Source organism: Podarcis raffonei, chromosome 15, assembly GCF_027172205.1.
Source record: "Podarcis raffonei isolate rPodRaf1 chromosome 15, rPodRaf1.pri, whole genome shotgun sequence".
Taxonomy (NCBI): Eukaryota; Metazoa; Chordata; class Lepidosauria; order Squamata; family Lacertidae; genus Podarcis; species Podarcis raffonei.
This window is the reverse complement of record NC_070616.1, coordinates 33,405,011-33,417,543: the sequence shown is the minus strand read 5'-3', so window position 1 is coordinate 33,417,543 and position 12,533 is coordinate 33,405,011. Positions and strand designations below refer to the sequence as shown.

General features: G+C 46.0%; 1 protein-coding gene across 1 annotated transcript in view; it reads left to right on the top strand.

The window, feature by feature from the left end:
• HEPACAM (hepatic and glial cell adhesion molecule) overlaps positions 1 to 5,478 on the top strand; it is a 34,933-nt gene extending 29,455 nt beyond the window's left edge. Inside the window, exons 5-7 of the mRNA XM_053367234.1 lie at positions 691 to 764; positions 2,482 to 2,552; positions 4,549 to 5,478. Of these exons, the coding sequence (XP_053223209.1) occupies positions 691 to 764; positions 2,482 to 2,552; positions 4,549 to 4,854 (451 nt within the window). The 3' untranslated portion in view covers positions 4,855 to 5,478. The remainder of the gene's footprint in view (positions 1 to 690; positions 765 to 2,481; positions 2,553 to 4,548) is intronic.
• The last annotated feature ends 7,055 nt before the right edge of the window (positions 5,479 to 12,533 follow it).

The following is a 12,533-nucleotide window of genomic DNA, read 5'->3' as shown; positions in this document are numbered from 1 at the left end:
GATGTGTGGCCCATGTCAGTTTGCCTTTATGTCCCAGTTGGTGTAAAGAGGAGGCGCACGGACTGGTTCTGTGAAGAGAACAGTGTGTTAACAAAGCAGCCTGGGATTGTTTTACCTGACCTGTTTCTCGCCCTGCATTTACCGCACAACATGACAATTCAACTCACTTTTGGGCAACTCTCCTTTGCTAGGAGAGGATCGCATGTGGGGTTGATTTGCAGGCTGCCAGGACCAAGTAGGGCTGGCCCCCTTCCATTCCAAGTGGGCTGTGAGGGAGCCTCTGAGCAAACTCATGCAAACTTTTGCATCCACAACGGCTATGTTCAGTTTCCACTGTCAGACGAATATGCTTCTGAATACGGTTGCTGGGAATTGCAAGTACTGTGGTGCTCAGGGGCAGCTTGTGGGCTTCCCACAGGCATCTGGTTCGCCACTGTAAGAACAGGATAGAATCATAGAATCATGGAACTGTAGAGTTGGTAGGGTCCACGAGGGTCATCTAGTCCAACCCCCTGCAATGCAGGAATCTTTTGCTCAATGTGGGACTCAAACCCACAACCCTGAGATTAAGAGTCATAGGTTCTAACATCTGAGCTATCCCAGACTGCTGGACCAGATGGGCCATTGGCCTAATCCAGAAGGCTCTTCTCACTTTCTTATGGTCTTATGCCTTTTTTTGTTTTGTTTTAGAAACAAACGGAAAATGGAGAAGCAAAATTCCTCTGAATATGTGGACCAGAATGAAGAACAGTTGAAGCAGGATGGTAAACCGTGAACCTCTGTGTTTGAATTCTGACTCTTGGGCTGGTGTCTTCCAGGAACTGGCAGCACCTGGTTTATTGTTGTCAATGCTAAGTTGTAGGCAGTAGTCCGAAAACAGCCAGGATCTGGGAGCCAGGGGTTATGCCAGGGGGTCAAATTTGCAATTTGGAATACAGTGGTATCTTGGTTCTCAAGCGCCTTGGTACTCAAACAAATTGGAACCCAAACACTGCAAACCCGGAAGCAAGTGTTCCGGTTTGCGAACTTTGCTCTGTTTTGAGTGTTACGCTACTGATTTGAGTGCCACAGTTCTATTCTAAGTGCCACACTTCCGTTTTGAGTGTTACACTGAGGTCTGTCTGTTTTTGCTATTTATTTTGCATTTTTGTTTGAGCAGCTCTTTCTTGTTTTTGTGACTACAGTGGTACCTCTAGATATGAATGGGATCCGTTCCGGAGCCCCGTTCGCATCTAGAAGCAAACGTAACCTGTGTCCACGCATCTGTGGGTCATGTTTCAGCACTTCTGCGCATGCACGTGATGTCATTTTGAGCGTCTGCGCAAGCGGTGAAACCCAGAAGTAATGCGCTCTGTTACTTCTGGGTTGCTGCGGAGCGCAACTCGAACGCGCTCATCCCGAAGCACATTCAACCCGAGGTATGACTGTATGTGGAACCCAGTTCAGCTACTGATTGATTGATTGTTTGACTGCAATACATTGTTTATTGCTTTCATTTTATGGACCAATGGTCTCGTTAGATAGTAAAATCCATGTTAAACTGCTGTTTTAGGGGTTGTTTTTAGAAATCTGGAAAGGATTAATCCATTTTGTATTACTTTCTATGGGAAAGCGCGCCTTGGTTTTGGAACACTTTGGTTTTGGAACAGACTTCCGGAATGGATTAAATTTGAGAACCAAGGTGCCACTGTATCATAGATAATGGGGAGCCTACACTGAAAGGCTAAAGCAGGAATGTGGACACAGACCCCAACTCCCACCAGTGCTGAAGTTATATTCCTCATTTTCAGGGGGTGAGGACTCAGGAGCTGAAAAGGCGTATAGGATTAGCCCCAGAAGCATGTCCACAAGATGCTCGAGGGTGTAGCATTACCATCCTTGGAGGACTCCAGTGCCAAAGACCTGATCAGACCAGAAACTCTCCTGCTGCATTACTGCGGGAGATTAGTGGCGCAGGATGGGGCCCTTAATGTCAGGCTGCATCTTGCAGCCCAGGTGGTGTTAACAAGCTATGCCTGCTGCTACTGTTACATAAGCACTCAGTTCCCACTTGCTCTTTCCTGGAGCAAGATCAGAGCTCCGCTGTCCCATTGCACAGCCTCATGTGTGCAGCAAGTAGAGTGGTGGTCAGGCTTAGCAAGGATCTTAGCGATGTCAGCTGAAAAATGGGGTTTCCCTCAGTGGAGACAGTGTGCCTCTGGGTGTTGGGGAACACGTAATAAGAGAAGGCATTTAGCTGCCCGTTGTCGGGACCAAGGGGCTGGAGTTTTGGTCTGATCCAGCAGGGCTCTTCTTAATGTTCCTCAGTCCAAAAAGACAGGATCCACAAATCTCGAAATAAATAACATTTGGTTTAATCTACCAAGGCTCTTCTGCCTGCTTGCCTGCCTGCCTCTTTCTCCCATGCTCACTTGCATAGCAGAACCCTTTTCAGACTTGATTGAAAAGGAATAACTCATTTCCATTCTCGCTTTAATGCAGTGGAGATCGTTCCCAGGAGTGGAGAACATGAGCGCAAGAATCCCGTTGCCTTGTACATCTTGAAGGACAAAGTAAGTTTCAAGTGTCGTGCTTCGGGGATGCTTCAGCCTGGTACTCTGCTAATTAAATAACTTTCAGGCCAAAGGGCAAAATGCTAAGTAACGACAAGGGAGGAAATTGATTCAGTTCATATTTCAAGGGGGAACCAACCTAATTTGCACTTTCTGAAATGAAACATAAACCTAAACACATTTGTCAGTTGAAATTCACAGTTCCCCGAATTTTGCAATATAGTTGTCCACCCAAATAATGTGTACAAAAAATAAATAAATGCAAATACTAGAGTAATGACTTGTAATGGAGATTAGAATGTGTGGAGAACCAAGTTATTTATTTATTTATTTATTTAAAAAAATACCAACTGATATATCTACTGATAAATGGGATTTGTGTAATTTCTCTCTTCTTGCACAAGTGACAGCCTGTGGTCCTTTGGGCACTATCCTGCCTGAAGTGCATGGATAGCTCTCCATATGTCCGTATTATCATAGTAGCTCTGTATACTTTCTGGCACGCCTGTCTGTTTGAATAGGGGGTCCTTAATCTCAGGAACTGGCTTCCCATTCGCTAAATTGCTGCCCGTTACTTTCCCATGTCTCACGAGCGACATCTTCTGGTACCAATTTTTACAGCCTTCTACTGTGCTGAACGCAGGCTGACCACAAACTGTGCTGCTGTACCACATACAAAATTGGAATAATAGTAACATATTTCACTCAATGGTTATGCATGTGCATGCGGTAACATTGCCTGAGTCAAAGCGGACCAACTTTTCCTGCTAAGTGGGTCACAGAAGTGCATTAACACAAAACCTGTGGGCTCCGCAATGGCTTGCCATGTTGCATGGGGGCGGGGGGAGAGGCCAAAATTTTATGCCCTCCTCCAGCCCTTGCACTGCTTTCCCAAAGCTGGCTAAGTGAGGCGTGAGGCTTTGGTAGGGTCCTAGAGCCCTCTTGCCTCCTTTCCCAAGCTAGGAAAGTGCTAACTAGGCTTTGGGAAGGAGACGGGAGGACTCTAGGACCTTGTCTGCATCCTCTTGCCTCCTTCCCAAAACCCAACGCTTTGCTTACCTGGCTCTGGGAAGGTGGCACAAAGATTAGGGGCTTCAAATGTTGCTGAGGGGTGCCAAAAAAAGGCCTCTAGGGCTGCATGCAGTCCATGGGCCACATATTGGACCACCCTGGTCTAACCACTATATAAATAATATTACCATGGGGGGGGGGGAGAGAATATTTTTCCATATCTCATGGAGTTACTGCTTTTCCTGCCCAGAGTCCTAGTACAGTGGTACCTCAGGTTACATACGGTTCAGGTTACATACGGTTCAGGTTACAGACTCCGCTAACCCAGAAATAGTGCTTCAGGTTAAGAACTTTGCTTCAGGATGAGAACAGAAATAGTGCTCCGGCAGCGCAGCGGCAGCGGGAGGCCCCATTAGCTAAAGTGCTGCTTCAGGTTAAGAACAATTATTTCAGGTTAAGAACGGACCTCCGGGATGAATTAAGTACATCACCAGAGGTACCACTGTATTTTTTTATTATTATTATTATTATTATTATTATTATTATTATTATTATTATTATCCTTCTCCTTCTGGCACACCTCCCCTCTGAGCCTCCTGGCTCTCACCCATTCCCCCCTCCCCCCAAAACCCCCCCTCTGGGGCCATGCACAAGAATACAGGGCTAAACCAAGACATTTTGCTGCCTGGGGTGGAGCAGAAAATGATACTCCTATCAAGTCAAAGTGCGTAATAAACCACGGTAAAAAAAACAAAAAGTATTTTGGGCCTTTAGGCAGATAATCACACAACCACCTCTCCCCTTCCCTGGCAGTAAAAATTCCCTGGCAGTAAAAAAAAAAAAAGAGTGCTTCTTTTTCCTGAAGCACTCTGTCTGATAGTAGGGCCGGCCCAGTTCCAAAGTGCTTTTGAAGTTCATTGCAGTATGTTGTGGTACTACACTCATCTTCTGACCGCGGATGCTTGCTTTTACTTGCTTCCCCAAGGACTCTCCAGAAGCTGAAGAGGAATCCCTTACCGAGTCCCGAAACGCTGCTGAGCCCTCGCCGCCCAGCTACTCCAGCTCTCCTCCTCCACCTGGAAGATCACCTGGACTGCCTGTTCGGTCTGCTCGTCGATACCATCGCTCGCCAGCCAGGTCTCCGGCCACCTCCAGAACACACATATCTCCTACCAGGTCCCCAACCCCGCCAGGGCGCACCCAAAACACCACACGCTTGGTGCGGACTGCTGGAGTTCATATCATCCGAGATCAGCAGGGGGAGGCCAGCACTGTGGAAATCAATGCCTGAAGGCAGCCAGCAGTGTGCATCTGTCTTGTCTCTGTGTGTGTGCAGCGAGGAAGCCTTGCTGTGCTTGTGAATGTTTCCTGGGGTAGCAGTGAGTTTGCGCCGGGCGTTTTGTTTTTTTGCACACGCAAATGCATGTTTCCTATTCAAAAGAAGATGCCCGGGCTCTGCTTTTAGGTAAAAAAGTGAATCACGCAGTGTTCCACAGGCTGGATGGACCCACTTTAAATGGTTTACAGTAGTTTCAACGCTCCTGCTTCCATACATACGTTTTAAAGGCACTAACTTGCTATTTGTAGCACCCGGGGAGTTAGCACACTGGTGTCGCTAAAACTTTTGCTTTTGGGAACGATGCCCAACTAATTGCTTTAAAGCCTGATCTTTCCATCCAAGCCTTTGGAGACTTTTGTATGGGTGGTGATAATGTAGCCAAGGTAAAAGGTGAAGGGATGTGGGTGGCGCTGTGGTCTAAACCACTGAGCCTCTTGGGCTTGCCGATCAGAAGGTTGGCGATTCGAATCCACACAACGGGTTGAGTTCCCGTTGCTCTGTCCCAACTCCTGCCTAACTAGCAGTTCGAAAGCATGCCAGTGCAAGTAGATAAATAGGTACCACTGTGGCAGGAAGATAAACGGCATTTCCATGCGCTCTGGTTTCTATCACGCTTTCCCGTTGCGGCAGAAGCGGTTCAGTCCTGCTGGCCACATGACCCTGAAAGCTGCCTGCGGACAAACGCCGGCTCCTTCGGCCTGAAAGTGAGATGAGCACTGCAACGCCATAGTCACCTTCAACTGGACTTAACTGTCCAGGGCTCCTTTACCTTTTTTACCCTAATGCAGCCAATGGGAACGCATCCACAAGTCACATGTCTCGAAGGCTATCTGTGGCCTTCAGTGTAGTCAGGGATTCCCCAACGTTAAACCGAATTGCATTTCAAGGCTAGGATCCCTCTTTAAGCCTTGTAAGATTTCTACTTGACATTATGACGTCCTGCTCATTATGAGTTGCTTGCAAGCCTGTGGCATGCTGCTAACCATGGTTGGCTGCTACAAACCATTGCCGCTGTCCTCTGTGAAACTTGCATGTGAACACCTTCCAAGTTCCAGGTTTGTCCTACCCTTACTCAGAAGGATGTTAAGGAAACACAGCACATTTCAGAATGTTCCCAGGCCATAGGCTAGAGGTACCCAGCTTTCCAAAGCCTCTTCAAACAGATCCTGACTCAGCTGTTCTTCTGCACAGGACAGCCCAAGCATTTCTCATACCTTACAAGCACTGAACAGGAGGTGATCATAGCTCAATGGAAAAGCACATGGATTGCATGCAGAAGGTTCCAGATTCCACCCCTGGCATCTCCAGGTTTGATTTTTTCTTTTTAAAGCATCAGGTGCTGAATGATGGGAAGGAACTTGGCTACAGAACCTGGTGCTGCCCTAAGAATCTCTGCCAGTTCCCATTTGCCCACATTCTTATTTACATCCAGACTTGGGGGTGGCACTGACTAGTTAGAGCAGACAATAACAGCCTAACTGGGACAAATAGTCTAACTGGCAGCTTCTATTTTTCTAAAAAGGTAAAATATTATTTTTAAAAGTAGTTGATTTTATGCCATGCTGTCAGGTTGAAATCATGACTGTATTATTATTTGGCTTTTTTTTTAAATCCTCCCCACTCCCTGCCTTTCTTCCAAAAACTTGGGAGAGCATCTTCACAACAACCCTGTGAGGTAGTTAGGCCCAGAGGTTAACCATTGACCTTTATTTCTAAGTGGAAATTTGAAGCCTAGTCCTAGCCTGACACTCTGTGCATCACTGAAGGTCTCCCCACGTGGCAATCCCTTGGTCACAGTCCAACCTGAGGGGCATTTCTGAAAGTGTGGTGGCCCGTATATGGCCTGGGGGTGTGTGTGCACACATCCATCAGACTGCAGGTGAGGAATTTTTATTTGACAGCCTATGTGTGAATGCTTACTTCTGCGTGTGCGTGCATGCCTGCGGTGTGGACCGCACAGTGCATGCTGCTTTCTGAGCTGGATGGCTGCAGAGAGGAGCTCAGACTCTTCACCCTGGGCCCCTGGAAGGGGTGTCTGAGCATGCTGAGCCTTGATGCCAGCCCTGGTAGGTAATGCCAGGCTAAATGCTTACAGGGTTCCAGGCAGCTTCATGTACTCAAATAAATCCAGGCTAGTCCATGAGTCTCAGAACTCAGCTGCAACGAAAATAGAGACAAATCTTGGCTCTGCCTGTTACTGGCTCTGAATCCACCCACTATAGGGCTCTTTGCCTTCTGCCCTATCAGCTACAATGGGCCACCACTGTCTAACCGGTCTCTGTTTATACCTATTTCATGGTACACTTGGGTTTGTCTGTAGTGAAGGGGAAGAAGGCATCGCTCTGCAGGAGTCAGTTTGTGCTAGCAAGCCTGGGGTGCAGGAATCAAGAGCAGGTTTGACCCTAGAGCCATGCAGTGGCCGGTGTAGCAAACCCCACAGCAGTGCTCATTTCCCCCAACTCCACTCTGGGAGGAAGCACCCTGGGGCATGCATTAGCTCGAATGAAATATCAAGCACACATGGGCTTTGCAGTGTTGTGTCAGATGGAAATAAGTTATCCATTGCATTAAACCTTAGTGAAGAAAGTTCCTGTGAGATCTCATTTTTGTGACTGAAAGATGCACACAGGGGAAATGTCTTCGAATCATAGAATGGTAGAGCTGGAAGGGACCCTGAGGGACATCTAGGCCAACCCCCTGAAATGCAAGAATCTCTGAATCATACATGACAGGTGACCATCCAACCTCTGCTTAAAAACCTCCACCACCTCGCATGGGAGTTCCATTGTCGTGCAGCTCTTACTGTCAGAAAGTTCTTCCTGATGTTAAGTCAGAAACTCCTTTCTTGGAACTTGAATCCATCGGTATGGGCCCTAATCTCAAGAGCATGAGAAAACAAGCTTGCTCCATCTTCCAAGTGACAGCCCTTGAGATACTTGAAGATGGCTATAGTAGCATCTGCTCTCACTCTGCTCATTTCCAGGCTGTCGCAGTCTGGTCTACGGGCAATCAAAGTCCTGGCTGAGGACGTCAGGACCAGGCGCAAGATGGCGGGGTGGAAGCAGGAATGAGAGTCCAGAAGCCAGGGGTCCGAGGGTCAGGAAGCAGGGAGTCACGAAGTCAGGGGTCCAAGGATCAAGAAGCAAGGAGTCACAAAGTCAAGGGTCCGAGGATCAAGGAGTCAAGGAGCCCAACACAGCAAGACAGGGAATGTGTTGCTGTGGCAAAGAGCCGAAGGGAAAGGCTGACCTTATATCCCTTCCTGGCCCTTGCCACCAGGTGCTGTGAGTTACCAATCGGCCTCACCTGTGCGGCCGCGCCTTGCCTCTTCAGAACAAACTTAGGAAGGCCCCAGTCCTGCAAAGTCCTACTGGTCACAGGGCCTGGCTCCTGCACGCACTCCTGACACAGGCTAAACATACTCAGTTCCCTCAACTGTTCCTCATAAGGCTTGGTTTCTGCTTCCTTGATCATATTGGCCCTCCTTCTCTGCACATGTTCCAGTTTATCCATCCTTAAACTGTCTTGGTGTGATGTGGCTGTAAGGGCCGAATTAGGCATGTAACCTTTCCTTGAGAAACTTATTAAAATTGAAAAGTAACCTTGGGAGGCTACGACCAGGAGCATAAAAGCAGCAGAGGAGAGAGGGAGATGCTTAACCCTGTCCCCATTGTCCATATTTTCTGACTGAAAGTTGCCCAAACCAGCTGCCTTCAGACCTGTGGTGCAAAAGGCTCTAGTGTATCCTTATGACATAGTTGGTGTACCGAGACTGTAGGCTGATTCGATCTGTGCTGACTTCAGCATGTAATGAAAAGGTCAAGTGATTCCCTTTGCTTCGTTTGAGGGATTGCTCTGCTAGCGAGCCTTGGCAGTAAGTGCCAAATCCCAAAGTGGTAGCCATCTGCTGTATGAAGATCAGGAACACAAGAACAGCCTGCTGAATCAGGCCAATGGCCCATCTGTCCCAGCATCCCGTCCTCACAGTGGCCAAGCCTTGGGAAACCTGCAAGCAAGATCTGCACACAAGAACACGCTTTCCTCCTGCAGTTTCCAGCCACTGATATTCAGAAGCATCGCTGCCTCCGACTGTGGAGATAGGTACCTTTTGTGGCACCTTAGAAGTGAATGAAATTACAGATGAAAAATTAGAATATCGTGGAAAAGTTCATTTATTTCAGTAATTCAACTTAAAAGGTGAAACTAATATGTGAGATAGACTCATGACATGTAAAGCAAGATATGTCAAGCCTTTATTTGTTATAATTGTGATGATTATGGCGTTTCACCTTTTAAGTTGAATTTTACTGAAATAAATGAATTTTCCCATGATATTCTAATTTTTCGAGTTTCACCTGTATTGTGGTGTAACCATTTTGTGAACCTGAGTCTTCTTTATCAGGTGCATTCAATATTATCCCCTATTCACTATATATGTGTGTTTGTGCAGCACTCGATGTCTCTCCACTCTGAACACGCACACACACTTGCCCATTCACCACAGTCATTGCTGGTCAACAGTAGGTGGCAATGTTGCACAAATTAATAGGCAGTGCTGTCCAACCTCTAGGGATTAAGGCAGCATGCTTCTGAATACTAGTTGCTGCAGGCTTCCCAGGAGGCGTCTGATTGGCCACTGGGAAACTGGATGTTAGAATATGTGGACGTTTGCTTTGTTCATACATTCGTATGTGCTAAATTCATGGCACTTACCACGGATCAGGGGCTCACAGTGGCTCACAGTTATAGGAGCAGATGGGCCAGGGAGTGTTAAAGCTTTTTGCCAAGCTGTGCCTTGCACATATCTGTTAGAATTCCTGGCTGCGTGATTGAAGTCATGGTGTTGTTGTCTTTCACAGGATGGTATATGTTTTGGCTCCACAGAGTGGGAAGTGACGGAAACAGGATGTTTGTGTTACTGTGTTCCGTGAAGTGGGACTATTGTCCTTTGTTCTTTTTCTCTTTGCTGTTTGATGCTAGAGAGAGAGGGAGCCATGTTGCAGTGCTCCATGTGTGTTTATATGTAAATAAAGTAGATTAGCCAAAATGCTGAGTTGCTGAGGTTCTGTTACGCAAGTTGCGCAAACTCTGCGGATCCCTAAGTGTGCCGGTGTCGGCTGACTGTGATGTTCAGGCTGAAGAAAGCTCATGAAGCTCCCGAATGATCGACCAGGAGGGAGAGAACATGCCAGTCAGGCATGTGTCTCTGCCAGGATCCTACTCGAGTGTAGGCTGAACTCCTGACAATATCAAGCCCAAAGTATTCAGTAGTGCAAATCTAGCTTGCACGGCATCACATGTTAGGAATGGAGGATAAATTAGGTTGTTAGGATTTTAATGCAACCTTACCTAATTTGCATTTTCTGAAATGTTATCATTATTATTAATAATGCATATATTTTAAAGTTGTGCAAATGTTTTCACAGATGTTTAAAAGACACCCCACCCCTGCCCAAAACAAGATGTTGGTATTGTTATCAGGCACAGTGCAGGTCTTGTTGCTTTTATTAGCATCCTTGAAGTAGGATCAAGATAATTTGCAATCCATGCTAATGCACAATAGAGAGAGAAGAAACAAATAAATACAACTGGTACTTATTTTATTTATGCATTTGAATTGTGGCTCCTTTTTTTAGCACATTCAAGGTGGATAATAATAAAGCAAAGCAAAACCACACAATAGAGCCAGTGTGGTGTAGTGGTTAAGAGCGGTAGTCACGTAATCTGGGGAACCGGGTTCGCGTCTCTGCTCCTCCACATGCAGCTGCTGGGTGACCTTGGGCCAGTCACACTTCTTTGAAGCCTCTCAGCCCCACTCACCTCACAGAGTGTTTGTTGTGGGGGAGGAAGGGAAAGGAGATTGTTAGCCGCTTTGAGACTCCTGAAGGGGAGTCTTCTAAAACAAATGGAAGGGGCAAAGCTCAGTGGCAGAGGGCAGGTTTTTGTGCCATCTCAAAGTAGGGCAGGAGGACCTCTGTCTGAAGCCTTAGAGCACCCTGCCTTGAATAGTAGATATATACACAAATGGGGGGGCAGGGGTTCAGGCCAGCATACAAAGACACAATATATGGCAAGCAAAGTACAATGAATTGTATTTGTCACAATTACAAGAAACAGCCCAATTTCTTGTCTCAAGAGTACCTTCTCAGTGTTAATTCTGTTGTATGGGTCTGAGAAGGTGCTCTTGAGACAAGAAATTAATCTTCTCAATAGAATTACACTGCATGGGTTTAACACACCTTTTGATTTGGGCTGTTTCTTATAATACCTCTTTAAGAAACCTTTGGTGTTTCACATTTTCTTCTCATAAATGTCCACTAGTGGGCTTCCTCTGTGCTCTGCTAGCCAGCATGCAGCAGGTACCTCAACTGGTACCCGATGTGGGACCTTGTTAACTTCACAGGGTGAGTCAGCCTGCTCACGGTCTGGAAAAGTTTACATTACACTGTATATTATTTGGCTTGCATTGCTACCATTTTCTTTTACATTGTTATCTGAAGAAGGGGTTTTCTTCGAAACTGGGATCACTGGGCCCCAGTCCTGTTTACTACAGCTGCTCCACCAGTTCCAATAATTTTCTTGTATCAGAAATGAAAATATATCATTAATCGTAATATTGTACTTATTTTGATCATTCTGGAGTACCGCTTGTATGTACTGCATGCCTTGCAGGTACATTGGGACGAATACAATTCATTGTACTTTGCTTGCCATATACAGTTATACCTCAGGTTAAGAACTTAATTTGTTCCGGAGGTCCATTCTTAACCTGAAACTGTTCTTAACCTGAAGCACCACTTTAGCTAATGGGGTCTCCTGCTGCTGCCACGCTGCCGGAGCACGATTTCTGTTCTCATCCTGAAGCAAAGTTCTTAACCTGAGATACTATTTCTGGGTTAGCAGAGTCTGTAACCTGAAGCATATGTAACCTGAAACATATGTAACCCGAGGTACCACTGTATTGTGTCTTTGCATGCTGGCCGGAACCCCTGTTTTTTTATTTGTGTATGTTTTTACAAAGTGGGTTCCTTATTTTTGTGTTTAATGGTAGAGAGATCCTGACCTAGATGGGCCACCACAAAGCACAGACAGATCAGTAAAAGGCAGTTTCTGAAGGCAACAGAATAAAACAAACAAACCAGGAGGCAGTAAAAAAACTCAAACCCAGAAACAGGAGCAAATGTTCTGAAAGGCAGATCTAATGCCATTCAAAGCGCAAAGGAAGGGGTCAACTTCCACATAGCCCCTAAAGAATGGAGAGCACAGATGCTTAAGAAGAGAATTTCATCATTTGGCTGATCAAATCTATGACAAACAAGAAAGTGCAGGCCAAATAAGAAAAAGTTTGTACATTTACCATCATGGCGAATCTACCAGTAAAATCCACTAAAACTTGCATTGGCCACTGAGACATTTGTTAATGATTCACAAAATCTATGGACAATTCCACAAATGATTATCCAAAGCAATTCCAGAAACCCATTCATTTTCTTCCAGAGAAACATTTGAGATCATACAAACCTGGAACGGATATTTGTAAATGCTTTTAGACCTCCCTGTTATTACTTTTCCTTTCGCATTTTGAATTTGGAAAACATAAAGTATGAATTGGCATAAGCTTTCAGCTGCCG